Source organism: Cygnus olor, chromosome 7 (genome assembly GCF_009769625.2).
Source record: "Cygnus olor isolate bCygOlo1 chromosome 7, bCygOlo1.pri.v2, whole genome shotgun sequence".
NCBI classification, from domain to species: Eukaryota; Metazoa; Chordata; class Aves; order Anseriformes; family Anatidae; genus Cygnus; species Cygnus olor.
The window spans coordinates 33011149-33038888 of record NC_049175.1 but is presented as its reverse complement, the minus strand read 5'-3'; the positions used below and the strand labels follow the sequence as shown (position 1 = coordinate 33038888).

At 46.4% G+C, this 27740-nt stretch overlaps 1 protein-coding gene across 11 annotated transcripts in view; it reads left to right on the top strand.

Moving 5' to 3' along the window:
- Positions 1-27740, top strand: part of FGFR2 (fibroblast growth factor receptor 2) — a 97222-nt gene that overhangs the window by 13116 nt on the left and 56366 nt on the right. For 4 of the 11 annotated variants that reach the window (XM_040563732.1, XM_040563729.1, XM_040563731.1 and 1 more), the window contains exons 1-4: positions 2064-2132; positions 6247-6503; positions 21417-21683; positions 22380-22454. In XM_040563732.1, the coding sequence (XP_040419666.1) occupies positions 6329-6503; positions 21417-21683; positions 22380-22454 (517 nt within the window). In that variant the 5' untranslated portion in view covers positions 2064-2132; positions 6247-6328. Of the gene's footprint in view, positions 1-2063; positions 2133-3635; positions 4066-6246; positions 6504-21416; positions 21684-22379; positions 22455-27740 lie in introns of those variants that run through there. The other 7 variants (XM_040563737.1, XM_040563736.1, XM_040563735.1 and 4 more) reach the window with 4 other exon arrangements.

Genomic DNA, 27740 nt, shown 5'->3' with positions numbered 1-27740 from the left:
CATTCACGTGCAGGAGGGCTCACAAAAAAGATCCCAGCCACTTTGAGAGGAGGAGGAAAAAACTGTAAAGAGATTATGCTCTCATTCAGCAGCCTAACTGCTATGAAAGGCTCCCTGGGCCCACTGAGATCTCTTGAAGCCTAAATATGATGACAGAATTGATCCCCCCACCCGCCCCCCCTTCTAATTCCAAACATGCTTCTGCTTTTCTCTCAGATGGAGGAGTTCGGCTGCTGTGGGCCACTTTAAGAGAATGTGGCTCGTTGGGGAGAATAGGGTGCTATTGATAGACTGCTATCTTTTCATTCCGAAAAAGAATAAATTCTGACAAGTGCTTCCAGACATTGGGAATAGGTGTTCTGATTTGTCATTTTTAGTGGAATGCTTCCTTTTCTTTCAGAGCATGCAAAGATACCGATGAATGGGGAAAGGTATCGCAGCTTCCTGTGCCGGACAATAATTTATGTGAGAATGCGTTAACAATGTTTTCAATGGGCAGTGGACATGCCTGGAGCTGGGAAAATTGGATCTTGACGGTGACATCGCAGCTTCTCAATTAGAACATTCAAACGTCTGCTGCTTTAGGAACGACAAAAAAAAAAATTAAACCTGTGTTTCTAATCAATTACAAATTTGTCTGCTGCCCCTCACAAAGCTCACATTGCTGCTGGTGGTGGTGGGAAAGTACTTTCTGGGAGGTAAGTACGTACTACCCAGAAAACTTGTTTTCATGCTTTCGGTGTCTGGAAGTATGTAAATATGGGGTCACGCTGTGCGGTGCAGCCACAGCCCTCGACAATCCCCTCGATCGATATTGCATGCAACGTATAAAACGCACAGTCGAGCTATGCTTAAATGAAGTAACATTAAATTGATCAACAGTGATTTAATTTGAGGCAACCCCCACTTATTGATTTGGTTGTCAAGCTGATTCCACAAAGCAAGCAGTAACACAGGCTCTGTATTAGCAACCCTTTAGCTAATGGTATCTCAAGTAAACGTTTTGCTAAGCAAATATCAGTCTAAGTTATACCGAATTTTAGATAGTAATATTAGGGACTGTCCTAAATCTGGGTGCCTAGGCAAATCCTGTTTGCAGAACCGTCACACAGCAAGGTGCAGCGTGGGGTCAGCCCAAAATGCCAGTGCGCTAAGAGGCAGCTGGGCTGTCTGGGCCGTCGGAGCGGGCCATGGGGCTGCCAGCCGCGGTCTTTGATCCCAAACCCTCTGATCCCAAAACCCCTCCTGGGCAGCTTCCCGGGGCCGTGCTCGTTTTGGGGCCGCGCTCCTCGGTGCCAGAGCCGGGGCCGGGCTCTCCCCTCGTAGGGGTCTGCGGGATGCGCATCCCAGCTCCGGGGGGGGAGCGGGCGGGACCCCAGCTCCCCTCCTTCTCTTTTTTCTCTTTTTAGGGCTGAGGGTCGAGGGGCTTTTTAGGGCTTCTAGGGTCGAGGGCTCGGCCGGGCCATCCCCGACTGGGAAAGGGCTCCGGGACCGGGACCGGGGGCAGGGGCAGGGACGGGGCAGGGGCTCGGGCAGAAGCAAGGGCACGAGAAGGAATAGGGGCAGGGGCAGGAGAAGGGATAGGGGAAGGAATAGGGGCAGGGGCTCCGCACCGCGGCCGCCGCGATTGGGCAGAGCCTCGCAGCGCCGTCCAGGAAACGGCTCGGGTTGCAGCGGGGGGAGTGACCGGGGGAGGGAGGAAGGAGCCGGAGGAGTGTGTGCGAGGAGAGAGAGAGAGGGAGGGGAAAAAAAAAAAAAAAAAAAAAAGAAAGAAAGAAGAAAAAAAAAAAAAGAGGGGGTTGTCGGCTTGACAAAGCTGCGGGCGGCTGGATGGAGCGGAGCGGGCCCCGCGCTGCTCTGCTCGGCGATGCCCGCTCGGGGGAGGAGGCTGCTGGCGCCGGGCACGGCGGGCTCGCCCCTGTGAGGCGGTAGCCGCTGCAGCCCAGCCAGGGCACGGGGCCGCCGGGCCGGCCGCTGCCTCGCCTCCCTGCCGAGCCCCGAGCCCCGCGGGGGCTGCGGGCTGTGCGGCCGGGGCTGCCCGCACGGTGAGGAGCAGCGCCCCTGCCCCGGCCGGCGCCTCCCCTCAGCCCCCCGCCGCTGCCGAGCCCGCCCGCGGAGCTCCGCGCCTGCAGGTAACGGGAGGGGGGGGGACGCGAAACGGGGACAAAACGGGGGAGACCCGGCGAGACGGGACCCGAAGCGGGTCCCGGGTGGGGAGCGGCGGGGGACGGGATGCGGGGCTGGGGTCCCCCGGGGCTCCGCTGCCGGCCGGGGCTCGCTCCCTGCCCGCTTTTTGCCGGCTCTCTTCCCTCTTTCTACCCTCTTTCTGCTTTAGTTCTGCTTTATTTCTCGCCTCTTTCTGCCCGTTCCCTGCCGCTGCCGCGAAACCCCGCGGGACGCTTCGCGGCGCTGACAGCGGGACGGCGGCGGGGGCAGCGGGGACGGGACGGGAGGAGGATGGGGATGGGGATGGGGATGGGGATGGGATCGGGATGGGATGAAGCTGAGGAGCCCCCCCGGGGCGGAGAGGGGCCGGCGGCACGGAACAGCCTCGTCCCGGGGCAAGAAGCCCTCGCTGGGCTCTATCTGGCTATATAGATAGATTTAAATGCAAAGCGGCCCGTTCAAACAGTGAGCCATTATGCGCTTGGTGTGAAACGCTATCAACATTTAAAACTTCATTGTCTCCTTTGTACCAAATCCCTGTAAATCTTCCACTGGCCTTTACTCATTTTCATCTGAAAAGCCTGTTTGGGCTGAATAGACAGCAATCAGCAGCCTCTGGATTTCTCTCTCTCTCTGGAATGTCAATTAAAATGCAGATTTTTTTTTTTTCCTGATCTCTTAGTGGCAAAAGACTTGAGAAAAACAGGATAGTCCTGGAAAGCAAATGAAAGAAGTTCAAACAATGCAAAAGTACTGAAGCTGCCAGCCGGTTCCCATTAGTCCTCCAGAATTAATGTTTAATAGCTGTGATGCTTAGATTTGCTTGGAAACTGAACCGGGATGAGGAGGCTAGTTGGATATATCCGTGTGTGCGTCCATATATATGCATCGATATGTAAATAGGTGTAAATAATTGAATAAATAAGTGCTAGTTTGAGAGCTTTACCTACCTGGGTGTTTCTGGTGAAGCCACTTGGCTGCTGGATGCCGCTTTGCGGGGTGCGAGCCCCGTTTCATTCAGCTTTTCCTATTCCCTGCTCAACAGAGAAAGATGCTAAAGAGCCGTAGAGCGAGCCCTGTATTGATTTGGTTAACATACTCTACAAATTGTGCTCTCCCTGGGGAGTGATAAACATCTTATAAACAACAATGGAAGTAGATTAAAAAGAACACTGAGCATTGAATTTAATTAATGCCACTGCTGAACAAGTACTACTTGTTTGTGTGCGAGCGCGTTTAAACTGAAGTGCAGCTTGGAGGAATTTGGTTGGGCTCCCAAACCCGTCTGCTTTCCCATGCTTGTCAGTTTGGCAAAGAAATTTGGGCAGGTATGTGACGAGGTGAAAATTGACTTGATGAGCGAGTGGCAAGGAGAGCCATCAATCACGGGAGGCTGACAACTCCTCCCCGAAGTGTAGGCTGAGAAGAGAGACAGAGTTCCCTTTCAAGGGGAAAAATAAACACTACGTGTGGCTTTCACTGAGTCTGAGACTCCAGGAGGGATTATGGTATTGTAGTCAGGAAGCCAGAATTGTGGAGGCCAAAAAGCATGCTGGGGCTGTGTTCCAAACACTGCCATAGAGGTACATAATTACCCGGCGCAGGAGGTCTTTCCAGGGAGTCGTCCCCCAGCAACTGTGGCGATTGAACTATGAAAAGAATTTGGGTTCGTTTCATCTTCGCTGGACTCCGCTTGGTTTGGGAAAGGGCAGCCCTCAAACCGCGGTCGCGGTGGCGGTGGTAAAGCCTCGTGGTTCCACGGGTGGGCCCCGAGCTCCCGTTTTTCCTTTGCTGCACCCTCGCGAGCCTCGGCTTTGGCTTTTCTGTCGCCCTGTGGAGGAAGAGCCCCGTCTTTCTGCTGGCAGATGTTCAGGTGCAGAAGCGGGCAGAAACCTCCAGGTGAGGAGCTGCCTTGTCAGGTGGCCTCATGCCGCGGCTTGTGGTGAGGGCAGCAGCCCTGTACGTGCTTTACAGGGCATCGAGCACGGCCTAAAAATCTTCCTCCGCCGAGAAGTAGGTGGAATTAATGCTGCTGAGAAAGGAGTCTGGGATGTATGGTAGCGTTCTGGTATGTTGTCTTTTTGTGAAAATGTGATTAAGTTTTGCATTCATATACGTAGCCTTTAATCAGGCTTTGCAGGATGATTTATGGGAATGAAATTTGCATTGCAGGCAGCCTGTTAATTAGGATTTATGCCCGCTTTACAGCTGGATAAACTGAGCCACAGAGCGGGGGCTGTCAGGCAGTCAGGTGGCGGTGGCCGCGAGGGCTCGCTCGGGTCCCTCGCCAAAGGCAGACCTGTCAGGGCCACCTCCACACCTGCTCTGCCCTCGCTTAAAGAAGTGCTCAGCGAGCTCCTCGTGAGTGTCTGTGCAGTGGCCTGGTGGTGGTCTTGCTGGAGATGTGGTGGTGGGTGCTAGCTTGTGGTCACGCTCTGCTTCAGCCCCTGCCGCAGGGACGGAGCGTGGGGCTGAGGGGGACAAGCTCGCCCCAAAGTGTCAGGGATTCACCTGGAGTACTGTGTGTGAACTGTTTCCCCAATTATTTATATCCTCTAAAACCTGTTCCTGCTGACCCCAGAAGTTAGGTAGGTTACTGCATACCCCAGATACAAGATACCTCCACAGCACGTCTGCCCGTAGCCCTGGGAACTGGGGTTGGGTGTTCCAGCCCTCAGCTGAAGGTTAAGGAAATCCGAATAAACCCCTTAAAGGCTGGCTCAGCAAAGGGGGAACATCTATCCACATTTCTGAGTACTGGATGCTGAGGAACTGCAGCACATCCAAATGACAGGCTTCTTACTTTTTTTTTTTTTTTTTTTTTTTTTTTTTCCTTTTGAAGGGTGAAGGCAGGAGGGAGAAGAGAGGTTTTACGTTGTTCTTTCCTTCAAGAGCAGTGCTCTCAGAGCTTCAGTTGGGTTTCATTGCATCTCAGGTGAATCACTGGCCAGATCAGAACGACTGCTGCAGTCCCTTGATGTACCCATTTTGTGAGGGGTACCATCTTTTTTTTTTTTTTTTTTTCCTGGGGAGGAGAACAAGGTGCACTTGTCTGGGTGAGCTGTTGGGTCGCCCTCTGAGGATGCTCTTTTCACCGCCCGCCCGGCACCTGGCTGTGGTGCCAGCAGGTCTCCTGAAGCTGCTTTGGCGCTGTTCCTCTTCTCTCTTCCATCAGCCCGTGGCAGTAATACCGAGCAGTCACCTCCATCTATTTAAATTAGTTTTATGGGGAATTAATTAAACTCCCCCCCCCCCCCCCCCCCCAGCTGAAAAGCATGTATTAAAAAGCATCTTTGAGCGAGAGGGATCAGCAACCTATATGAGCACGTTGTGCAGTTTAGTGTATATGAATGGAAAATAGTGCTGGGGAGGTCTCCTGTGCAACCCATACCCAACTTTATCTGGACTTTAATTGCTAGTTAAACCAGTTAACCAGTGCCTCTGCAAGGACCAGACCCTTTTACCTGCGCGGGACTCTCAGATGTTGAAAGGACACTGAGCTGAGGTAGGAGAAGGTGCATCCCTAGGAGAGCTGGAATTGCTGAGGCACAACAAAGCTTTATGGATTATCAGAGCCTAAAGAGTATTTTTTCATCCGTTTTTATAGTGGAAAATTACTGAATTAGTGAAAATTCAGCTGGCTGCAGAACTGTCTAGGTAAAGGAATGAAAAACAAGGCAAACTTACATAAACCTTCAAACAATAACAAGAACATAATTTGTATAATTGTGGTAATTTTGTAGCATTACAGGTTATGTGCCTGCACATGTGTGTGCCTTTTTTTTTTTAAACTGTATATCTTTCTGTCAGTAAAATAGCTCTCTAAATATGTGCTGAGAAGTGATTTTGTGAAAACAAGGAGGACTTGGTTACGCCTCAGGTGATGATGGAAACTGCTAACAGAAAATGAAAAGTCACTCACTTTTCACATATTCTCGAAGCTGGAAAACTATTTTTCCCATCCTCCTCCTCCTCCCCCTCTCACCTCAGCTCTTTTTGGGGCTTTGTGAGTTGTTGTTTTTTTTTTTTGGTTTGCATTTAGGATGGTTTCACTGACCCTGTTAAATCTCCTCCCTGCAGCAGCAGCCGCCGCTCCCGGTGAGGAGGCATTGCCCTGGCCAAAGGCACCGCGTCCTGTCCATGCTTCTGTAGAGGTGCTCAGATGGGATTAAAGTCCACATGGAGATATGGAAATGGACCAGGAATTTACTCTAAAAAGATGGTCGGCTGGGATTCGGGTTGCCTTATATGCCTGGTGGTGGTCACCATGGCTGGAATTTCCCTGGCTCGACCATCGTTTAACTTAGTTGTCGAAGACGCCACTTTGGAACCTGAAGGTAAATCATTCTAGAGTGCTTATTTCTGCAAAAGAAGTTATTTCGAAATGCCTCAACATCTGAAATTAAAGTCAACACCTTTATATGCTTTGGTAAATACAAGGCAAGTAACAGACGAGTCCTCAACAGTTATGTTTTCCAACTTTTCCTATTCACGCGGCGGGCTATGTTCATGCAAGCATGTGTTTATTTAATCTTGTGCAAGCAAGTGGTGTCAGTGATTTGACTTGGGACTGTCATCACGTTGTATAATCAAAGTGTACAGATGAAAGTTTTCAGGAATGGGTCTTTAAGGAAACCGGTCTGTTGCACTTGTATACCTGTAGCATATCGCTCAAGAAAGGACACGGCTGGATGTCTTTGTGATTTGAGCTACCTGGAAGGTTAAGAGGGGAAAAAAATAAATCATGATTGCTTTTAATCATATGCTGCGATTGTTTAATTTTGCAGGGCACTCTGCAAAAGCAGGTGTCATGGCTTTATTGTTTGTAGCTGGTTGCTACAGGCTTTCCTATTGTTGTCAATATCCAAGAACAACCGGCACACTGGCTGGTTCGCAAACTCTGGAAGTACAGAGGTGGAGATCTGAATGGCAAGGATAGCAGCTAATTACTGTGAAAGCGAAAACTTGTTGAAACCTTTGCTTTAAAAGAGACGTTTTGATAAAATCTCCTATTTTGAGCCTGCACCTGTTGGTACGTTCCTGTAGGTATATCCCTTCCTCTGACTTTCCAAGTTGTTTTTCTTCTCTACAGAGCTAAGGAAGGGCTGCTGTTTTTATTGTCTTATTGTATTTAAGATTGATTTTACTATGCTATGGGGGATCTTTTCTGCTCTCTGAACACCTTGGGGGAAAGCAAGGCTTCCTTCATAAGGTTTTTATCCCTCATTGGAGGGGTGCTTACATTTCTAATAACTCAACTGTCAAAACAATGCAATTGTCCATAAAACATTTTTCATCAGGCGAGCTTTCTGGAGAGAGTTTGGCCTTTACGCGTTCTGCTACTCATGTCCAGGGATACAGCTTTGTTTTTATTTAATCCATTTTCATGCAAAACGTATTTGTTTCTATCCACTGCCTCTAAAAATAGACGTCACCAGCTAACGCATTTTTATAATCCGTTCCAAGTACATTTTTATTGATGGCAGGGGAAGAATTATGTAGAGACGATGAGCCCTCCTCCCTAGGAAGCATTCCTGAAAAAATTAACACAGTATAGCAATATTGTCATCTGTCATGGACAGAGATTGTTGATAGCGAAGCTTTTTTGTTTCTTCCCCTCCCCTTCTGAAGGTAACTTGAGAATTAAAGAAAAAAAAAAAGCCCAACTCTCATCACCACTTACCGTATAATTTGTTAATTGCACATCTGGTGCCTTTTTGGCTTTTCAGAGGAATGACAAAATCAGGAATAATTCTGGTTTCGGATTAGGTCCTCTCGTTTTAGGGTTAAATCAGAAAGAATGTGATTGCATGATTGGTGTAGTATTTTGCAGGGAGAAGAGTAACATTTTTGACTCATGCCTGATAATTTTTCAGGGAAAGAATAGCTCTATTATTTTAAAAAGCACACTTTAAAAATACGTTTCTTCCACAATAAATATCCAGTGGGTGGGAATCTGGGTTTTATCAAAGTGTAAATTGCTAAAAACTATTTAAAACTTCTTCCCTGGGTAGGAGTGTTAACTTACATGAGATAATTTTAGACGTGAGAACCTGAATCATTACCAGAAAGGGGAAAAAAGGCTTCTAAGTTAATGGTATAATAAGAGCTTTTATGCTGCAGAATACAGTGGATTGTGTGGGACTTATATCTGAGATTTGGGAAATAAAACCTTCTTTATGTACTTCATTAGATCCCTTAAAAAAAAAATCACCTTCTCTGGGTTCCATCACTGCCACCCACAAGCTCTCTCAGTTGAAAAGAAAACAAAAAAAAAACTTTAAAAAAGGTCTTCAAAGACAAAGCTGCTTTATTATTATTATTATTTAGTTTAGTAAATGCCAAACATTTTGGTCAGAGCTAATTTGAGGGGGGTCAGGTGCTCCAATAATGTGTGCTTTTGGTGGGGCTGCTGACGGTGCAGTCATTAGGGCGGTGACATTTCGGACCAGCTGAGAAGGTCGCCGGGGCTGTGACCTTTTGTGACATATGTTGATCTGTTCCTTCATGGGCATGCCACAAATTTTGTCTTTTTTTGGTGTTAAGTGCTTTTATTGTTGCTATTTGTTGTCTTAGTGAGTCAGAATATTCAAGAAGCTGTATGCACCATTAACAGGAATTGAGAGCGTGGCTTTTTGTTCCGCTGCCTGCAATAAATAACCCCGGGTTAAAATACGCTGTCGGCTCTTAGCTAAACACAACTTTAGGGATATTTGTAACCATTTTCTTCAGTATCGGGCTACGTACCTACGTTAGCAGGAGCAATATCTATCTGTTGGGGTAACCAGCTGCGTAGCTGGGCGCACACATAAGTGTGCACAGATGAATAGATACCCCAACAGATAGATCCTGCTTTCTTTGGTTACCCACAGTGTATCTGATCCCTTTGGGAGCTCGCTTCCCTAAGGTGCATTCATAAATTGCTGGACACGTTGGGCGCCGAGTCTGTGGCCATTTGCTATTACTACTCTGGTACCTATAAAAATATTTACCCTGAAGATGGTATCTTGAGCCATTGTAAATGATAATGTCAATATTGATATCGCGGACACTCGCTGAGGGCCGGATCCTGAATCTGTTTGTTAGTGGTTGTGGTGCTTTCTTTTCTTATGCAGCGATAGGAAAATCCAAGGCTGGTGGGCGGCCTGAGCAGAAACAGGGCCTGCCGGAGCTGGTTGGGGGACTGTCAGCTATCGAATTCTGTCTCGCACCAAGTGTTTACAGAAATGTTTTTTTATCCCAGGGAGCATAAAGACTTTCTGCTTTTAAATATTTAGAAATAAGTCTACCCCGGCATGTATAAAGGAGCCATTCTCTTTCTGTGTACCCAGCCTGCGAAGGCCTTTGACAGCCAACGTTTCACAAGGGCTTTGACCGCACACATAGGTTGAAGGGTTACTTTGTGAACTGAATAATTAGTTTAGACATATATTTGATAAATAGCAAGCTCTCCCTTGACCTTCCCTTGCCCAGGCTGTGTGTTATCGTTCTGCTGGGCAGCTAATTTAGTCTCTTCCCCATCCAGTGCCTTGACGCTGTCCTTGGAGCACCCGCTCGGAGCCCTCGCCTTGTGCAATAACAATGTGTTTCAGTTCTTTTAATTTAGGTCAAATTTCAAAGGACTCATTTAAGCTTTCCACAAGGGACAGCCTAATTCCGCGTCCTGCGAAAAAACACGGTAGTTTGAAGTGGCCTTAAATGCGTGTTTGGGAGGCTCCTAGGAGCTGCAGCGAATGAGACCTTCTGTAATGAGCAATGTGCTGTGCTTATGCTGGGCTCCAAAGTGAGTAACACTTTGTCACCCAACCTTTACCTCTGCTTGTGGACACTGAACAACATACAAACACGTTCAGTGCCATACCCAGAGCAGTACGTACGTCTTCATAAAAAAAAGTTGCTTTATCCACAGGCAAGTGCTCAAAGGCTAATGTCGCACGTGGTCCCAACACGGGATGGTCAGAGATGCTTCATTAACCATCGTGGGCCACCTGGATGAGGCTGTGGGGTCTTGCGAGGTGTTTCTCAGGCTCCCGGGGACCATGCAGGGCTGCATAAGGTGTGCCCACCCCAGGTCCTCTCCCTGTCCCTGCCACGAGGTTGCAGAGCTGGGAGGAGCCAGGATGCTTTCTCTGCTTTGGTAGGGAAAATAAAGCAAAAAATCAACCCAAGATTCTTGTGCAATGTTACTTTTTTTTTTCTTTTTTTTAGAAGAGCAGTGGCTTTGATATCTGCAAGTTATGAGTAACAATTCAAACTGATTAGTTAAATCAGAGGGTGTTTTTTTTCCGCCTTTTGTAAGGAAGGGCAATTATCACAGCCCATTACGGGGGAATGTGACACCCGCACAGATTCAGGTTGGATGCCCTCCATAGCTTACATCTCAGTAAGTTATTTGGCCCAGTGCAGGAACTGCTAGCTGAGATCGTGGGGAACTGGACAAGCAGCCGGATTAAATCGGTCCAATCCACCGTCCTTCAGCAGCTCCATGGGCTGGAGACTAATGAGGCGTGGGTAGGGTTGTTATTTACCAGTGGTGTTGTTGAGACACTGCAAGCACATAATGTGTCAGCATGGTAACTGTTTGGTAAAGTAGCACAAATAATTTTACATTTTGGGCCTATCTGCCATGTTTTAAAATCACAGCTTTTTCTTTTTTTTTTTTTGGAGGGGGAGAGGGCAACAGGGGATAGCTAAGGTTGAAGAATTTGGTCTTTGAGTGATTTTTGGAGCCAAAAGGTTTTGAAACCTGCTGAATTTTTACTTTTTTTTTTTTTTTTAACATGCGTATTGATAAAACCCCTAACCAGTGACTGACCCAATGGCAGCATAGTTTTCTAGTTTAGAAATAATTCTTCCTTGGTAGAGAGCATGCAGTGAAGTTCAGGCTATAGTAACTTTTTACAGGCAAGTTGCAAGCCTTCGAAAGCGGAACTTGCAATGAAAATGCTGACAACTCCAGTTATGCAAGGTTGTGTATGCATGCGATGATGGACTATTTGGTGTTGTAATAACAACCATGGCATAGCTCTTAATGAGTGCGTCTCTGTATCCAGCTTCAGTAGAAATGCTCACTTGCCTTTCAGGAAATAAATTCAAAGACGAGTATTTTCTTAGAGTGACTATCAAGTTCAGGTACAGATGGAAACGTGAGAGAGCTAATTAACTACCCTTAGCTGTCAGATTTTAAACTGTTAAATGTTTTGTGAGACCTTAAGATTGAAGCTTTGCAGCGAAAACAGACTTTCCTTCTTGGAAGCAGCACTCCGCAGCAGCATAAATCTGGATTTTCAAAGAACCATCTCCCACTTAGGCAAGTTTTGTCTTGTCTCCTTGCGGTGGTGCACCTGGTTTAACTAGAAGAGAACATTTATATCAGTGGAGTTAAGTGCAAAATCTGTGTGGAAAAGACATCAGGAACCCAAAACATGTCTGAAATGATGAAGGGGCTTGCACCAACATGAATGAGGGCCTGGATCCCTGGTTATTGGCGCTGGCCGTGCTGTGCTGCTGCCCAGGGTCAGGCGTGAGTGGTTCTGGTGCAGGCGGTCAGGCAGACGTGTGCTTGCAATGGCACTGGGGAGCCAGATAGCGCTCGATCTGGCACAGAGCCTGCGGGGTAAAATTACCCTTACTGCAATTTGGGATGCGATCTGAACAGCAGGCTGGGCTGGAGGTTAGGTTCAGCACACGCTGTGCCCCTTGACTGTGGCGTTTCTTTTAAATTTGTCACCGCGCGTGTACCCCAAAATCAGAGCCACCTCTGTGTAGCATGGGACAGAGCTGGCTTTTAAGCTGACTTCCAGTGAAGTTGGAGCGACTTTGAATAGAGGCACATCCTAAAATGAGAGCAGATCTGAGGCTTCTGTTATGATGAGGAAGGGTGCACGGGGAGCTGCCGTGGGAGCGGGGCCGGAGGTGCAGGCACGGGGTGCTGGGGGCTGCACCTCTGACAAGTGCCAGCTGCTGGGTGAGATGCTCGGTAAAAGGAGCAGGAGTAAATATTTATGACGATTTTTTTTTTTTTTTAAACTCTTAAAAACAGGTTATAAATCACTTACTGATTAACGTACATCTTTGGTCCCATCCCATCTCTTAAGTATCACTGCTGTTTTGGCAAGAAGAAACCCTTTTATTCGGGAGTACTGAGCTTTGGTTTTCCTGGTTCTGCTTCAGAGCCTCAGAGCAGTCAGCAGCTGGTACAGAGCCGTGCATGCCCCACGGACTTCACTTTCTGCTGGCTCAGGTCCTTTTGCTGCTCGTCACCTCACAAATGACAATATCCGTATCGGAGAGAGGGACAGGAGGGCAAGCTCAGCGCTGGCTGAATTCTACTGTGTGGCGTCCTTCGGCTGTCATGCTATTTTTATTTTAATTTTATTCTTAAAGTTACTGTAGTGAAAGCATATCTGGTGAACCTCAGAGAAGCTGAGGAGCTCGTAGATGTGACCTACTTTAATTCCCTTCCTCGCGTGTTGTTGCAAGTTCTGTGTAATTATTGCTTTTCCTCCCCCGCAAAAGAACTGGCTCATCAGTTTGGGACATCGACCGATTTTCAGCTGCCTCGCAAACCCAGGTGGACCGAGAGGAGGGGAAAATCCATTTGTATGAGGGAAACAGCCTTCATTTAGGGGGGTTTGCTAGGATGGGCACTGCGATGTGCTGGGCGACTGGAGAAGAGGAAAGGGAGGATGAAGAGGCAGGAGAAAATCCTGATTTTTTTTTTCCTTTTTATTTCCCCTCCTAGCTTTTCATGAGTTTGTTTGGAAGAGAGTTTTGTGACATAGTAGACGTAGTAGTTATCACCTCAGGCTTTCTCCCGGGGGGCTCGTCTGCATCGTGGCCAAGTTTGGATGGAATTTGGAGCCGGAGCCAGGCATGCTCATGCAGTCTGCGCTGACCAGGACAAGTCCGTAGGAGGTTAAATCATGGTTGGCTGGAAGAGAACTTGGTCAGAGCACCGTGCTACGACTTAGTTCTTGCACATAACGGAAAGATGTGGTGCAGAAAAACTGCATAAGGTTCATTATATTCTTTGGGATGGCCCGGAGAGGTGCGTGGTGAGCAGGCGGGCAGCACACTGCATGGGACCAGCTTTGCCAGTTTGTGCAGAGTCCTGTGCAGTGTCTCTGATTGCAATGTTTAATTTGTTTCAAGGAAAGTAACATTTATAATTCTGAGTGTTGCTTTAGGCCACACAGCCGTTTTAAAAAAATAATAATTAAAAAAAAAACGTTTAAATTTTGAGCAGTTCTTGAGCTTGGTTGTGTTAAGCATTGTTTAATCACAAAAAAACAATCATGCTTAGATATTTTACAGTGTGAAAGTATCCAGATTTAGGTGATACTGTTTACTTGCAGGGGAGCACAGGTGTTTCAGATGTGCAGGATTTAGCATGGAGGCTTCGTAATAAATCTGCAGTGCGCCACTGCTCGCTAATAGCCCTTCTACTAACAATTCAGAAAGAGTCGAACCATCTTCCATTAGTGTGGCAGAGCACCCAGGAGTGACTGCTACAACAACGAGTGGCCGAGGTGCCTGCAAGTTAAAAATAACCCATGTCACCTAAATGGCTGCGGCCACCTGGAAGCGCGCATCACCAGCCTGGCTTTCACTTCGGGGCTTGTTTGGCTTCTTCTCCGAGCTGCCAGGGACCCCCGAGCTGCTTCGGGATGCCTTTTGACTAAATACTGCTTTCAGTTCAAAGGGAGCATGGTATGCCTTGGAGCTCAGTCATTTTGAAGTGTTTGGAGAACATCCTACGGTTTATACGTGATGAGGATAGGACTTATACAAGTGCTGAGGGGTTGTTTTGGGGATACTGTTTCCAGTGGCTCTTTTTCCAAATCTCACTTTAGGAAGTGGGGGAAGATGGATTTCAGAGGCAGAGGGGGGAATAATCAAGATGAGACTTCCAGACAAGCTGCTAAAATTAAGAGGATTTGTATAGTCAAGTGAAAATAGGACCGCGTACAAAAGAAACAACTGCTGACTTGCTTATAGGGAATCTGGATAGATGTTCTCTGCATCCAGAACTAGCGCTTGAACATGAAATTGTGCAATTTTTAACCTCTCAATTGTAATTTATTCCTTTTGCATGTTGAGTAGTAATAGTCCCAAGCACAGCCTTTGGCAAACCTGGAAAAAAAAAGAGTTGTGTTTTTATGTTTGGATTTATGCTTTGTTCTGTCATGTTTTTATGTTGTTCTTGAAATGCAAATAAGGGACTTGGAAAAAAAAGCTATAGTTTGGAATAGATGCAAGAAAATATGGAAAACAGTAAACCCTGTGCAACTAAGTATACATGTTCATACCTTGCCCAAGGCTGCCTATCCTATACAGAGCCTTTCCCAAGCAGACTCTAGCACTAAGCTGGACAGTGGAGCTGGTTGAATTGATCTGCTACTTGGTTATATGCAGAATGTGGGCAGGATGATTTGATATTCTGCTGTTGCTGAAAGTAAAAACAGTGAGCAAATGATCCCAATCTCTTATTAGAGTCTACCTTTAAGATATAGAAGGTTTTTTTTTCCTTAGCTCTTCATTTGAATTTCTAGAAAAAAAAAAAGATACATTTCCCCCTTGTATTGTATAATAGATTACATGAAGACTCTTCTGTAATGAGTCTGAAGATTAGTTAATTATTTTTGAGATTGTGTTACATGTGTTAGGTTTATAGTGTACTCCCCAGTACACTTACTTAGCACAGGGGCCAGCACTCTGTTGCTTTGTGCAGCTAATGGAGTTTCTGACTTGAACAGAAATTGCCAAGATTTGATGCATGGAACCAAAGGTTCAAGTCCTGAAGATGGCCCCTAGCTTCTCATCATACCAGTGATGTATTAAGCGCAGCGCAACGATTTTAGGGTTTTTCGTGTGGCAACTCCCACTTGGGGGTGGTTTCTCCCTCCCTGTTACAAAGCCTTTATGCAGAAGATATACTGATGCTACCCTGCTTCTTGCTTTGTCCTGTATCTGGAGACAAGTCCTACGGTGACTATTGTGTAAAAAAGTCTTCATCCTGTAAGGAGCAGACCGTGAAGAATGGGGACAAACAGGAAGAAATCGCAGGGCAGTTCCCAGCAGCAGGAGGTGGCCGTGCTGGTCTCTCTGCTGTTTACTTTGAACTTGGCATGCTCCGAGTCTTCCCTGGCTTGGCTTCCAAAAGCATAAAGCACACAGCCAAGCCCATGAGCATGTGATAGTTGGCATTTTTGATGTGTGTTGCATGGCTGTGCAGCCGTAACTCAAGGATCACAGCTATAAAGACAGGTAGGAGCAAGCAGGCAACAAGCTGTAGGAATTTTAATCTCTGCATGAAGCCTAGACATGTACTTTTTTTTTTTTTTGGCTTTTGAGAAGGAGTCTACTTTCTGTAAACATGGAAATGGGGTGTGAGACATCAACCCGGCTGCTCTGCAGCCATCAGTACTGTGCTGTAATGCCTTGTGGACCTTGCGCCACATCAGCCAACACGCCAAGAGAGTGGGGCCTGCCCCAGGGCACAGTATGAGGCCCGTGTTTGCCTCCACTGCTCTGTTTTGACGTAGGCCCACCAGGGGTGGTTACCTAGAGAAGCCACTGTTCTGTAATTGTTGACTTGCTAAAGAGCATGACACACAGCAGATAGATGTAAGCACATGGGGATAACTCCTTTTTGTGAATCTGCAGAGCTTCTCTCTTGACCGGGGGATCTGCAAGGGGTGGAACTCCTTGTTGCTCACCAGAATTATTTATTTTTCTAAGTCTTCAAAGCTTAGGAAAACACGTTAGTGTGGTGTAATGTTTTCCCTCACCAGTGATGACATTGGCAAGTATTTCAATTGGAGGAGATTCTTTTTTTTAATTATCTTAGTATATGTAACACTTGATAGGAGTTGACATGATGCTGTAGGCCTGGAGCAGGTCAGGGTAGCTGGAAGCCCTACACTTGCTAGAGTACCATGCATGTGTGATGTGGCAATGCTTGCTTCAGGTTGCAAATTTTTACTTCCAGGGCTAAAGGATTCCTCCTGCTCCTCAGATCTCCCCTCTCTTTCACCTGGTTTCATCTCTTGTGCAGCCATCAGAAGACTCGCTCTTTATAGAGCAAGGATAATAGGGTTAAAGAAGATGCCAGGAAAAAATACCTCAGTTTGTTTTGGAGAGTCTGCTGCTTAACGTTTTGTGGAAGTCACTGTGTTTTCAAATAGAGCAAGCTGCTGGGATCTTCTTTTAGAGAAAGAACTGAAGACTTAGACCCCACCACGTTTTTGTCTGTGGCTGTCACGAGTATCTCCTGCTTGTTGGTGCTGTGTGTTTGGTGAAGGTTTTCTGCAAGGCCCTGATCGTTTTCTTCAGGCATAAAATTAACATTTTTAAGCATTAGAGGGGGAATGGTTCCCACTCTTTGGAGCGTTGTTCATAATGACAAGGGATATTTGTGTTTTAAAACTATGGAAGGAACCTGAGTAACTTTGAAAGGAAAGTACTTTATCAGAGTACAGAGGCTTCCTGATTGTGCCTGACTGAGGCAGAGCCGGGCATAGCTGGCAGCTAGCTGACGGAAACACCACACAAATGAGACAGCAGGAATCCAGTGACTTTAGAGAAACGGATGAATTGCAAACACTATTTTGTCCCCTTTTGTGTAAGGAGACGTGCTCAGCCTTTGTGACTTCAGTTTGCTGCTAGCTAGCAGGAGATAGTCACAGCGGCCAGGAATGACTCTTTGCAGTTTTGAACCATGTGGCTTTTGCTTTTGTAGGTTGAGTTTACCATCCACCATCCTACCAGAAGAAGACACGAATCTACCGTTAATGTTAATTAGGTTGCCAACTTAAATTGATGGCAAAGCCCATCAGCTTGTACCAGGGATGAGAAAGTTGTAAACCAGATCTACACCTGAGCTTCCTGGTCCTCCAAGGGCTGACTCCTGGGGAGAGCGTGGTTTGGGGCCTGTGGCTGTTCTCCTTCAGACCCAGTTCAACGTCCCGTTCTGTGATGCTCATCCAACGTGGTCTTGCTGGATCTTCCTCAATTCCAGGACAAACAGCAGGATGGGAGAAGGGGTAGGAGAAGCAGCAGGAGCAGGCGTGGTTGGCAGCCTGGCGTCCCCCATGGGGACATTCAGTTGTGCAACGAACGTCTTGGATTCCTGACAGGTCAGGTTTGTTGACCCTTCTGGGCATGCTATAGTGAGCGTTTAGTTATTTACTAAAGCCTTTTGAAGTGAAAGTGGCTTGATGGGGTCTGAGGCTTTTGTGTTATGGAGAGTTGTGTGAGAATCTTTGCTGGGGTTAGCTATTAGCTGATTGTTTAATTATTTGGCTCTGTAACTAAGTAACTAAATGCCTTGAGATAAGTACCTCTTTGTTAACATTTTAATAAATGGAAACAAATAATAATAATTTAAAGCCTAAGGAAGTATAAATCTTTCGTTTCAGTGACCAGTCGTGAATAGAGACATGATTTGGAGTATAATTGTGAACCTCATAATAATATGAAACACAGCTTTCAGAATGTCCCAGTCCTCTATTGTGGTCATGGCTTTTATACAAATAATATTTACTCCATTTGATGGCTGGATGACATAAACCATTCTGCGAGACTGTATGAACAGGCAAAGAAAAAGTTTGTCTGCTTATTTAACAGCGGCTTGGTTTTCCGTGGGGTGTTGTTCAATAGCTCCACCTCTAAAGTTTAAATATGCTTACATTGTGTGCACCACTATTGCAAATAAGGATGTAGCTGAGAGTAAACAGCAGTAGAAGCAAGGTTCCCTCCCATGTCCTCTAGTGTTTAAGAACATCAACAGAAATTTTACACATGCCTTTGTTGTTTGATTGTTTTCTTAGGGTGATAGGCAGGTGTTATTCGCAAGAGTTAAAGCACCTTGGTGGTAGGAACTAATGCCGCAATTACAGGATTTGCAGAAGCCCCTTTGAAGAATTCTGCGCTGCCATCCTGGGGCTGTGGGGAATTCGGCCTGCAAAGGGTTTGATGATGACTTGAGGCTTATGGTGATGGCTCAGGGATGGGGCTTTAGGCAAGAGGGGCATAAAAGTGATGCCGGGTCATCAGGCCTTGCTTGGCCTCTGCTGGGCCATCTCCTCCTGCTTCTGAGATGTTGCTGGTTGTTTTCACTTAGGATCCTATGGTTTGGGAAGACTCCAGGGGATGCTTCTGCAAATGCCAGAGGATGGGTACAAGTGCGGGCTGAGCACGTGTGCAGCCTTGCTTCTCTGCTATGCTCAGAAGATGTGGAAATGGGGAAATAATCCTAATGTAAGCCTCAGGGGCCGCACTGCTGTGACTATATAGCACGCAAGTGAGTGCAAGACTTGTCTCTAAATCCCAGAGCAGTGTGCAAATGCTTGTGAACGGGCGCAGGGTCCTGTGGGGAGCTGCCTCGCAGGGTTCAGCTGTTTATGTGCTGCAGGGAATTTGTGAACAGTTTCAACTCGTTGGTTTGCTTTGTGAAGCTATTGGACGGGCTAATGCCTCCGAATCCCACCTGTTCTCTGTTTGCATTTGGGCACCATTTCAAACCCACACTGGAAAAGTTTATAGGCAAACATTATAAAAAGTGACAGTCTTAAGTGCTGCTACATTCGAGTTTGGCAACACAAATGCTCACCTGAAAGAGCTCACTATTTCCAAACATGACTTCATTATTTCATGACAACACTTAGTGCTGGATCTTCCCTGATCCTCCAGAGAGAAAGAAATGCAGGAGGATAATGTTTACCAAACTCTAATACTGGCTTGACTTTTATTTTTATTTTTTTTTTTTGGTTTGCAATTAATTTTCCTTTTAAAGCTGTCTTTGAGTTTGGAGTTGGATTTGTGTTGAAAGAGTAAACCTGGGGTTAGTAATTTAAAAAAAGATGAAGTCAATTGTGGTAGGTAGAAAATAGTTTTCATTGTGATTGTATGGGAAGACGGGCAAACTGCACAGGAGGCCACTGCAACCTGTGCGAGCACCCTACAAGTGTCCTGGGGCTGCTCAGCAAAGCCTTTAAAGCACCTGAAGGAGGGTCGAGCTATCTTCACCCATGGTGGCTTTTAAAAAGTTTAAACAAAGACATTTTAAAAGACTCCTGTACATTGTTGGCACAGTGTAAACTCTGTAAAAGAAATGTACTTTGCAGGCAGAGTGCTTGCAAAGAAGTCTTATAAACTTCTGAGTAAATTAGCAAGCTGGTTTCAGTGCCTTTGTTTTTTTTAACTGTAATCTGACAGTGGAATATGAATTAAAAATATTCTTCAGCATACTCGTTACTGATATGAAATATAGGTAGCAACAGGCCGTGTTCCTTCTGGAAACGAGATTTGGACCGGCACAGTGTGGTTCTCAGTAAAACACCTGCACCGCAGATCCGTGGATTCCTGACTGCATTGGCGAGGCTCAGCGAGTTTGTAAAACGTGTAAAGCTGTGTTGTAGCTTGTCCTGGGCTTCGAGATGGAATTTTGCACTCTAGAAAACGTAGAGACCCAGTTATAAACTCTAAATCTGAGAAGCATTACAGTTTCCACCAATGGTCCTGCTCAGGTTTTGCTTAAAGGGCTCTCCTGGCCACCATCTGGGTGTGATGTGTGCCAGGTCTGTCAGATAAAACTCGCTTGCTGTAGGGGAGACGACTTGAGAAGCTTTGCTGGCTTTGTAGGGGCATATCCCTGGATCTGTTCTCTCTTTGCTTCAGGGAAGCTACCTCTGAGCTCCCTGAAATTATGTGATTCCCAAATGAGTGGGAGGAGAAATTGGGCTCCCTGGTTTCAAATGCAGCGAACTTCAAAAACAGCAGAATACTTAGCTGCCCAAGTTGGTGGCCACTGCTGGTGTGGGCAGCTTCAGCATGACCAAGCTCTCACCTAAAGGCTACCCCAGACATGGTATTTGTTTCAGTCTTCTGTTGGAGGTGTGATGCAAGGAACGAGCACGCTGAGGAGGGATGTGGCTTTCCGGGTTCGGTATTCTTAGAAGCAAGGGTGGGCACCAAGGAGTCATCTATTTTAGTGTTCCCTCAGACTCTGGACAACATACAGAAAGCGGCGTGTTTTATTTTTATGTGCACACACGGGTGCACAGCTGGTGTCTGTGGCAGGACTTGCGCCGGGGTGAGAGCTGGGCAGCAGCTGGCTGGGTGATGTGACCCTCCCCAGGAGCAAACAAAGCATGTTCCTGCTTCTCTGCTCTATTTACTTTTCATGCCAGCCCTGGAAAAGGAAGGAGGATACTGGGAGAGGGCTGTTGTGGTTTTAAGGAGAAGCCAGTGAAAAAAGCAGTCCTTATGTGTGGCACAGCCTGACTGCTTCATAGGGGTGGCTTGGGGGGGTCCCTCCACCCCATACCAAGCCATCCCACTGCCCCACGGGGATGATGAAGCTGCAGTAACTGCAGGCAGATGTCATTTTCCAAGGATCTTTTTTTTTTTTTTCTGGAAAAAGACTGTGGTTTGACATACTTCCTGACACTTGGTTACAAAGGGGACCTGATGGATGAGCCGTTTCATTCTGAACGTCTGGTACACAATGCCTCTGAAAGCTTCATTTGTGTTCCTGGGCGTCTGCTGTGCCTGCTCAGGAGAGGCTGTGAAATAAGAAAAGAGGGAAAAAATAAAGGAAAAAGTTACTGTCTCTTGGAGCAGAGTTGGCAGCACAGAAGGCAAGTGTAGAGGCTTTGGAAAAGGTGCAGGGAGAAAAATAAAGGACATCGTATATGCTGTGTATAGAACCTCATGTTTACTGGCTCAGTGAGGGTTTGCGTTTTTTTTGGCTATCCTTTTCTTCTAAAACAGGTCTTTCCAAGTTTAAGAAAACCCTATGTCTACAGTCAGATGAGGGAAGATAAATATTGAATTTCAGACACAAATGCTGTGATATAGAACTGAATTTGCTTTTTGAACTCTTCCTGCCTCCTCCAAGCTCCTGCGAAGCCCTCAGACCCAGCAGCTCTCGTCTCTCCGGGGCTGGCTCGCTGTGGCTGGTGGGACAAGTTGTGACTTTGTGTGGCACAAGGGACAAGGGACACGACCAGACACTGTTCAAAGGAGAAGGAGCTTTCTGTGTGGTTAACCTTTTGAAAATAAAGCCTATCTATACCTGCATGTGGTTCAGTTTTACAAGACAGGTGGCTGGGCTAATCTGGATGAAACTTTTTATTTAACGTAACTTGATTGCTGTGGATAAAAAGGGCCGTCACTGACTTGTGTTGGAAATTCTCTCCTTTCCCTCTTTCTTCTTTTTTCCTCCTTTCCTTCCACCTTCGCAGAGCCGCCAACCAAATACCAAATCTCTCAGCCAGATGTACACTCAGCACTTCCAGGAGAACCACTTGAGTTGCGCTGTCAATTGAAAGACGCCGTCATGATCAGTTGGACTAAGGATGGGGTCCCTTTGGGGCCTGACAATAGGACAGTGATTATTGGGGAGTACTTACAAATTAAGGATGCTTCACCCAGAGATTCGGGCCTCTATGCTTGCACTGCTGTTAGGACCCTAGACAGTGATACTCTGTACTTCATTGTAAATGTTACAGGTGAGTGAGCTAAATGTAGGTTTTGCATGTAGAAGCTGTAAAATGTGATGTAAAGACAAGTTGTGATGTAACTTGAAACAAACTCAGCTAAACCCACTGTGCCCAGCTGGATCTGTAGTTGTGGTATTTTGGGTATTTTCCCCTTTGTCCTGATTCTGAAATGGCATCAGTTTGTATATACCCCCTCCTACTTAACGGGGTCTGTGCTGACTAATGCTACTGCTGAGTAGCCCCTTGACTCTGTGCCTCTGTGGACAGGATTAAATGATGGTCACTGTGGTGATGATGATGATAAAGCCACTAAAATGAATGCCAGCTTTCTTCCCTCCATCAGAAGAGGAAAAGGAGTGTCCTACATCCTTTTGCACTGCTTTAAGTTTAGAGACAAATTACTCTAGAGTCACTCGGTTTTGGTCAGCTGAATGTCTTAAGGAAGAACATAAATTTTTCAGTAGAAAGATTTTTTTTTGGAATTAACAAGCTCTCTTTTGAAGCTTTGTAGCATTTAAGGATTATTAGCTAGCTTTGTTAGAATTTTATAACAATAACATATATTTATGCATTTTCTTTTACTATAGCACCTGCACAAGTAACATGACATCTGTTCTCCTTGATAGATAAACTAAGATGTAGCATATTGGTTTATTAGTCTGTAAAATATACTGTTTTAAAGTCTTGGTTATTTTTAATGTGCAGATGCTCTTTCCTCTGGGGACGATGAAGATGACAATGATGGGTCCGAAGACTTTGTGAATGACAGCAACCAGATGAGTAAGTAACAGCAAACTGCCGGAGGTGCCTAGCAAGATCCACGTGGAAAATAACGTCCAGTTGCTTGCTCTTCTGCCTTCAGAGCTTCTCTATTGTTAACTGCATGTGCTATCAAGTAGTGGTATCTTTGTCCTTTCCTGTTTTCTGTTTCACATGGTTCGTAACTTGGAAAAGAAAAGAAAAAAATAAACTAATATTCTTCTAAACATGCTTTACTGGTCTGTACTTTCTGTCTCCCTTCTTGCTAGCATTTCTGAAGTTTCCTGTCTTCCTAAATAGAAGTTCAGTCTTTGTCTGTTTTAGCTGATCTTTGAGAAATCTGACTTTCTCTTTCCCTGAACCTGGACTGAAATCTAACAGAAGAAACACAGATCCAACTCACTTTGTTAAAAGGTAGTATGGAAACCTTAAAAATTAAGTTGCACTGAGGCAAATCCCTCAGTCTTTAACCTAAGCAGAAATTTCACTGGGGAGAATGGATTTGGAGACAACGGGATTCTTTTGTCTATAAAGGACCTCAAGGTTTGTCACAAATAAAGCAATCCAGCACTAAAAATACATATAATGTTACTTACGCATGATGAAAATGGGCTAAAAGAGTCTTAAACCTAGCTGGATGTTAAACTTCAGTCCCTTTGGAGAATTTAGAAAGCTATTAATAGGCTCTAAATGGAACAGTCACTAAGGAAAAAAAAAAGAAAAGTAAAATTCATATTGGTTCCTTATGTCCCCATGCACTATTGCAAAATCCTCTTGGTTGGCTGATCGTTTGCTGTTGCTTGTGCTTTGGAAAGTCGATAACGTGAACACAGAAATCCTTCGTTAGGGATGTCAGCTGGCTGCAGAGGGCAGGAGCCAGGCAGTGTGTTTGCTCCTCAGCCAGGTAGCGATCGGCGGCGATCCTCGGGACTTGAACCACTTGTTCGGATGATGGAGCACGAGCCTCGTTTCAGCCACCCTAGTTAGTTACTGTTGTGTACGACTGCCCCTGCTCTGAAGCTGTGAAACATTAGATGCTCTTTAAAATGATAAAGTAGTTAGCTGCCGGCGTGGCCCCGCCATCTGTTAGTGTGATTAACCCAGCCCGATTCACAGGTGCAGCCTGCAGTGGCTGAGATTAAGCAGCTGGAGGCTGCTCGGACAAAGGAATGTGGTGGCAGAGATAATTGGCGAGTTTGGAAAAGGGACATTGCTTTTAAAAGGAGTTGTGTAGGCAAAATGCCCAAGCAACATTAGTGTTCCTCTGAAAAGGGTTCATGGGTTCATTCCTTTTAGGAAACATCCCTGTATCTGTTATCGCTTCAGAGTTTCGTTGGTGCTTGTCAGAAAAGGGCTTGTGATATTTTTGGTGTGTGAGGGATACTGCTGTCTTCCAAGCCGTGGTAATAGAGATGAACTGTGAGCGAATGGATTTTAAAGTGCATATAGTGAGAGAAAAAAGATGAGGACCTGATTTCAAGGCAAGTGCTGTGTGACTTTGTGGTAACTGCCTTGCCTTTTGCTGAACGGGGAGAACTATCCTGCAGTATCTTCTGTAACACCGCTTGTGCTCTTGTAATATGAGCATCATTTCAAGCTACTGTTAATCCATCTGTAGTCAGGAGCTGGTGAAAAGCCTTTGACCGCCTCTGTTTGCCGGGGATGGGCTGTGTGCTTTAGCAGGGGTCAGGCACACTTTCCCTGCTCAGAGTGAAAGATGCCTCTGAAGCGTGCGTGTTCAAACATCTCGGATGGCAATGAGCGTGCAAAAAACCCTTGTAGTGTAGAACCATGGAAGCAAGTCCTTCTGAGAGTGCCCTTCAATAAGGTGTCCGCAGGTTCTGGCTCTCCCTTCAGGCTGCAGATGGGCGCAGGGCACAGCACCGCTGGCCTTCTGGGGTCTGAGCTCTCAGCGGTGAGAGCGGGAGCCAGAGGAAGGGCTGTGGCACCGCAACTCTGCAAACAGTCTGTTTTCAATGAAAACTTGCATCGCTGTAACTCAGTTGGATTAATACGACTTTGCTGAAAGATGGTTGTGATTTGGCAAGATCAGGGCTGCATGATAGTTTGGGGTGGGACTCGGTTTGGTGCCTTTGCATGCTGCCGGAGCTTGTGAGCCTGGTATCTCGTTAAGCCTTCCCACCAGCATTCCTGGCCGTTCCCCATCTAGGTTTTATGTCACGCCCAGAAGGTCAGATCGAATTTAGGAAACTGAACTTCAGGACAGGTTGAAAAGTGAAGGCGGAGGAGTGGTCTTAAGTCCATCCTGAGAGTGCTGCGGGGTGGCAGTGGTGTGAAATGGTCAAACATCCCTTACTACCTTCCTGGGCAGGGCCTGGGGACCTCAGGGTCCCACCAGTCCCTGGTTGCTACCCTTTGAGAGAAGAGCTCTTGGAGTGTTTCCTGAATCACGGTTTGAGCATCGCAGATCTAAAACCGTTTAACTGATAATTTACATGCAAATTACAGCTGTGATCATTAAGGATAAGCGGTGGAAATTGGCCTGGTTATGCCTTCAGTGATGGAAACAAAAGGCCATAGTCTTCAAAGGTTGTTGCTTTTTGATGAAACAATTCTGATAAAGTCCAGCTGTCTTGGCATGTTAATTATGACGTGATGAGGCAGGAAATGGCTGTAGTGCCTTCCCCAGGAAACTGAACCTTGGCATTCTCATTCCTGCATATTTAAAACCAAAGCAAACCTTTTAGAGCTGTTTTATTTACGAGTGGAAGTATTCTTTTAAGCTCTTTTATTTGCTTTGCCTCCGTAACAAACATGTTTTCCGAGGCCAAGGTTTTCAAAGGCAGGCAGAGGGACCGAGGAGGAAATCTAGGCTGCTTTTCAAGGCTGCCCCAAAATAAAAGCGCTCCTGAAGGATGGAGGCTGGAGGTGGCTCAGCAGCAGCCTGCTCCGGGGAGGCGAGGGCGCTCGCACGTACACGTGCCCGTTCGGCCCGTGTGTGTTCTTAAGTAAAAGGCATGCACGGCAGACTTCACTCTGTGTTTGGTGTCCTCCTAGCTTGACAGAGATTTCAGCTGTCTGAAAAAACAACGTGCTAGACTTGTTCCAGACTGCATCCTGAATAGCTTTCTATTACTTCCAGCTTTTGTTGGAGTGATTAGTGCTCGTGGTGAAGGTGTAGGGTGGGTTCCCCTGCAAAACAGACCTCTCTCTCCCCAAAATGGCTTTGTTGGCAACTCAGTTTTTACCTTCATTGCCCTAAAGAGGTGCGTTAGCTTGGTGCTGAGGGATCACCTCCATGGATGTTGACCTGGGGCTTCCTATTACAAGCCCTGGGTGTTGTGACTTCCCGCTGGTGGCAGTGAAGAATGCTTTGCTGGTACTTGTTGCTTCATCATCATCGTGATTTTAGGAGGTAACCTGACTTTCAGGATGCTGTTATCCTCGCTCTCTGTGCTCAGTGCTGGCAAGGCAACAGCTGTCGTGATGGCTGCACTCAGGCTGAGATGCTCAGACCGCCAGGAATTTTCTAGAGAGTAGCCCTGAAGATGCTGCTATTCTGCCTTGAACTCTGCTCAGGCGACTGGAAGCTTTGTGGATTTTTTTTTTCCTTATCACCCTTTAAACAATTTCTTCTGGGCCAAGCAATGGTAAATTGGCACTGAGAACAAAAAGTATCTAAATGTAATCCACATGCTGTGCTTTTCATGCCTTGAAGAGTTTCAGAAAGGATAAAACAAGATTCAAATTCATCAAATCCTGCAGAGTGGAAACCCACTCAAGGGAGCAGCAAAAATTGGATGCTGCCTAGAAGTGGTTTTTAATTAAAGGTCAAATACAAGCATACTGAAAACCTTGGGGTGGCTTGGGGTGGTCGTTTCAGGTGCACTGACGTGCTCAAGGTGCTTCTCGGGCAGGCTTGGGTTTGGCTACTCCTGTATTTCTTTGTATTACGTATGTGCAGAAAAAAAATAATAATCAGGGAATCCTGAAGTGAAGTGGTCCCCTGGGCTGCCTAATTTCAATTTCACAAGCAGGAGATTTGCCTGATTAGATGTAATGCATTTGCAGTGGAGCGCGGTGCAGGTCAGCAGGATATTTTCTTCCCTAATGAGAGCTCGAAAAGCCATCAGGAATTCCCACCCCTTCCCCTGCTGCTCGCTGCCGCTGCGCTGGGCTTGGCCCCGATGTTAGTGGGAGCTTCTACCAGGGGTGCTGCCTCCCTTCATCCGTCCCATAGGCAAAGGGGGGATGGAGATGGTCTGTGTAGGGTTGGCGGTGGTCGGTGTGTGCTGGTAAACTACATTTATTCTTCGTTTTAGCAAATCTGGATGGTTTTGTCCTCAAGAGAAATAAAAGCAGAAAAGGTGCTTTCAGGTTTTGAGAAGTTAATCTGTGAAGAGAAGTGCCATGTGTCACAGAAGGGGTGTGAGTGTTCGGGTTTGCAGATATTGCTGCCTTTCTCTTTTCCCTTAACTACCCTGGTGAGCTGCCAGTACGTGTTGCTGCTACCCAGTGAAAAATGGCAGGGTATCCTGATGCGCTTTCAGGCCGTGGTTTCAGCATGTGATGTCCGCATGTTTTTCCTCAGAGTTCCCCTGTAATTCAGGAACATTACGGAGCCTGCTGATGTGAGCCTTGTGCAAGCTTTCTAAGCACAGTCCTTCCTCCCAGCCCAGAGTTTCCCTCCCGTTTCTCTGTGTCCATTCCTCTTCGTTCCTGCCTGCATCCTCCCAGCCTTTTCTCTGCTCCCGCCTCTTCCACTGAGCTAAGTGTTTCCTCTCTGTGCATTTCTTGTATACAAGGATTACCTGGGCACTTCTTTACATGAGTTTTTTAAAGGGTGTGGGGGTTGTTGGTCAAGGGATTACGTGCCAGACAACCGGAGCATGAGCATACTTCATTGCAAGCTGGTACTCATGTAAAATATTTGTATAAAAACCTGGCTGCGTGGAGCGGCCTGGTTGTGGGAGCTGCTTGTTGGTGGCCAGATCCTGACCAACTCGCATGCCCTGGTCCTGGGCTGTGCTCTGCTGGGAGCTTCCCGCTGAGCTGGGCGCCGTGACTTTCTTGTGCTGGGCTCTCTGAGATGCCAGTATAACCAGTTTGGGATGGCTGATGACCTGACTGGCCTCAGCTGGCTTTGTGGACACCATGGGTAGGCCCAGTATTGGTCCTGTGATATGTTTTTAGCCATCCAGAGAAAATATCCTTGTAATCTATCAGTAGGAACCTGTAATTGCCTTCACCTGGTACAGACCTAATGTAATTTGGTCTTTGCGTGTAGTTGGTAATTCCTTTGGTTGGCTTTGTTTAAAGACTTTTGTTGTTTTAATGCGATCCTGG